This window comes from Lepidothrix coronata, unplaced genomic scaffold, assembly GCF_001604755.1.
Source record: "Lepidothrix coronata isolate B3197 unplaced genomic scaffold, Lepidothrix_coronata-1.0 Scaffold403, whole genome shotgun sequence".
NCBI lineage: Eukaryota > Metazoa > Chordata > Aves > Passeriformes > Pipridae > Lepidothrix > Lepidothrix coronata.
The window spans coordinates 2,945-4,148 of NW_016690583.1; the positions used below are offsets into that span (position 1 = coordinate 2,945).

A 1,204-nucleotide genomic window follows, 5' to 3' on the forward strand; every position below is an offset into this window, starting at 1 on the left:
GGTCAGGGACACCCCAAACACGGGGTCAGGGGGCACCCCAAACACGGGTCAGGGGCACCCCAAACACGGGGTCAGGGGGCACCCCAAACACGGGTCAGGGGGCACCCCAAACACGGGGTCAGGGGCACCCCAAACACGGGGTCAGGGGGCACCCCAAACACGGGTCAGGGGGCACCCCAAACACGGGGTCAGGGGGGCACCTTGGGTGGTGCCCAAACACGGGCTCAGGGGGCACCCCCAAACACGGGGGTCAGGGGGGAACCCCCAAACACGGTGTCAGCGGGGCACCCCCAAACACGGGGGGGTGCAGTCGGGGACATCTCCAAACATGAGGGGGTTGCAGTGGGGGTACCCCCAAAAGAGGGGGGCTGCAATTAGGGTCACCCTGGGGGGAGGGAGGCTGGAGCGGGGTCATCCCCAAAATACAGGGGTGCAGTCAGGGGCTGTCCCAAAATGGGGGGCTGAAGTCAGGGTCACCCCCAAAAGGGAGCTGTGGGCTCACTCCCAAAATGGGGGGTGGCTGCATCGGGGCCACCCCAAGGTAGGAGTTGCAGCCAGAGTCACCCCAAAAATGGAGGGGCTGCTGTCAGGGTCACCCCCAAAGGGGGGAGGCTGCAGTCTATGTCATCCCCAAAATGGGAGGATGCAGAACCATCACCCAAAAAAATGGGGGGGGCTGCAGTCAGGGCCACCCCAAAATGGAGGGGATGCAGCAGAGTCACCCCAAACTGGGGGGCTGCACCCATATAACCCCTCGAGTTGGGGGTACCACTTACAGCACACCCCGAGCCAAGGGGGCTCCCCAATCCCCCCCGGTCTGGGGTCCCCCCCACTCACCCGGGCACTCTTGGCCGCCTCCTGCGCGTTCAGGTACTCCGTGATCTGGGGGCACAGACCGGGGGTGACCCCGTGTCCCCCCCGCCCTCGGGGGGCTCTGGGGGGCACCCCACCCTGTGGTGGGGGGAGTGGAGGGTCCCCATGGAGGGTGGGGTGAGCCCCGCTCCCCCCCCAGCCCCTTCCCCGGCCCCCCCGGGGCCGCCGCCGCCGCCGAGCCGGGATCGATGCGGCCGCGGCTGAGCCGGGATCGATCAGCGCCGGCGGGAGGGGGCAGGGACCCCCCGGCACCGCCAGCACACCCCCGACACCCCCCGCACTCACCCAACTCCTGCCCGACACCCCCAGCACCCACCCAAGACCCCCCAGC

General features: G+C 68.9%; 1 protein-coding gene across 1 annotated transcript in view; it reads right to left on the reverse strand.

Annotated features, from left to right (window-relative positions):
- Nucleotides 1–837: 837 nt before the first annotated feature.
- Nucleotides 838–1,204, reverse strand: part of SND1 (staphylococcal nuclease and tudor domain containing 1) — a gene marked incomplete at its 3' end in the record, with an annotated part of 92,018 nt that continues 91,651 nt past the window's right edge. Inside the window, exon 19 of the mRNA XM_017839357.1 lies at nucleotides 838–882. Within this exon, the coding sequence (XP_017694846.1) occupies nucleotides 838–882 (45 nt within the window). The remainder of the gene's footprint in view (nucleotides 883–1,204) is intronic.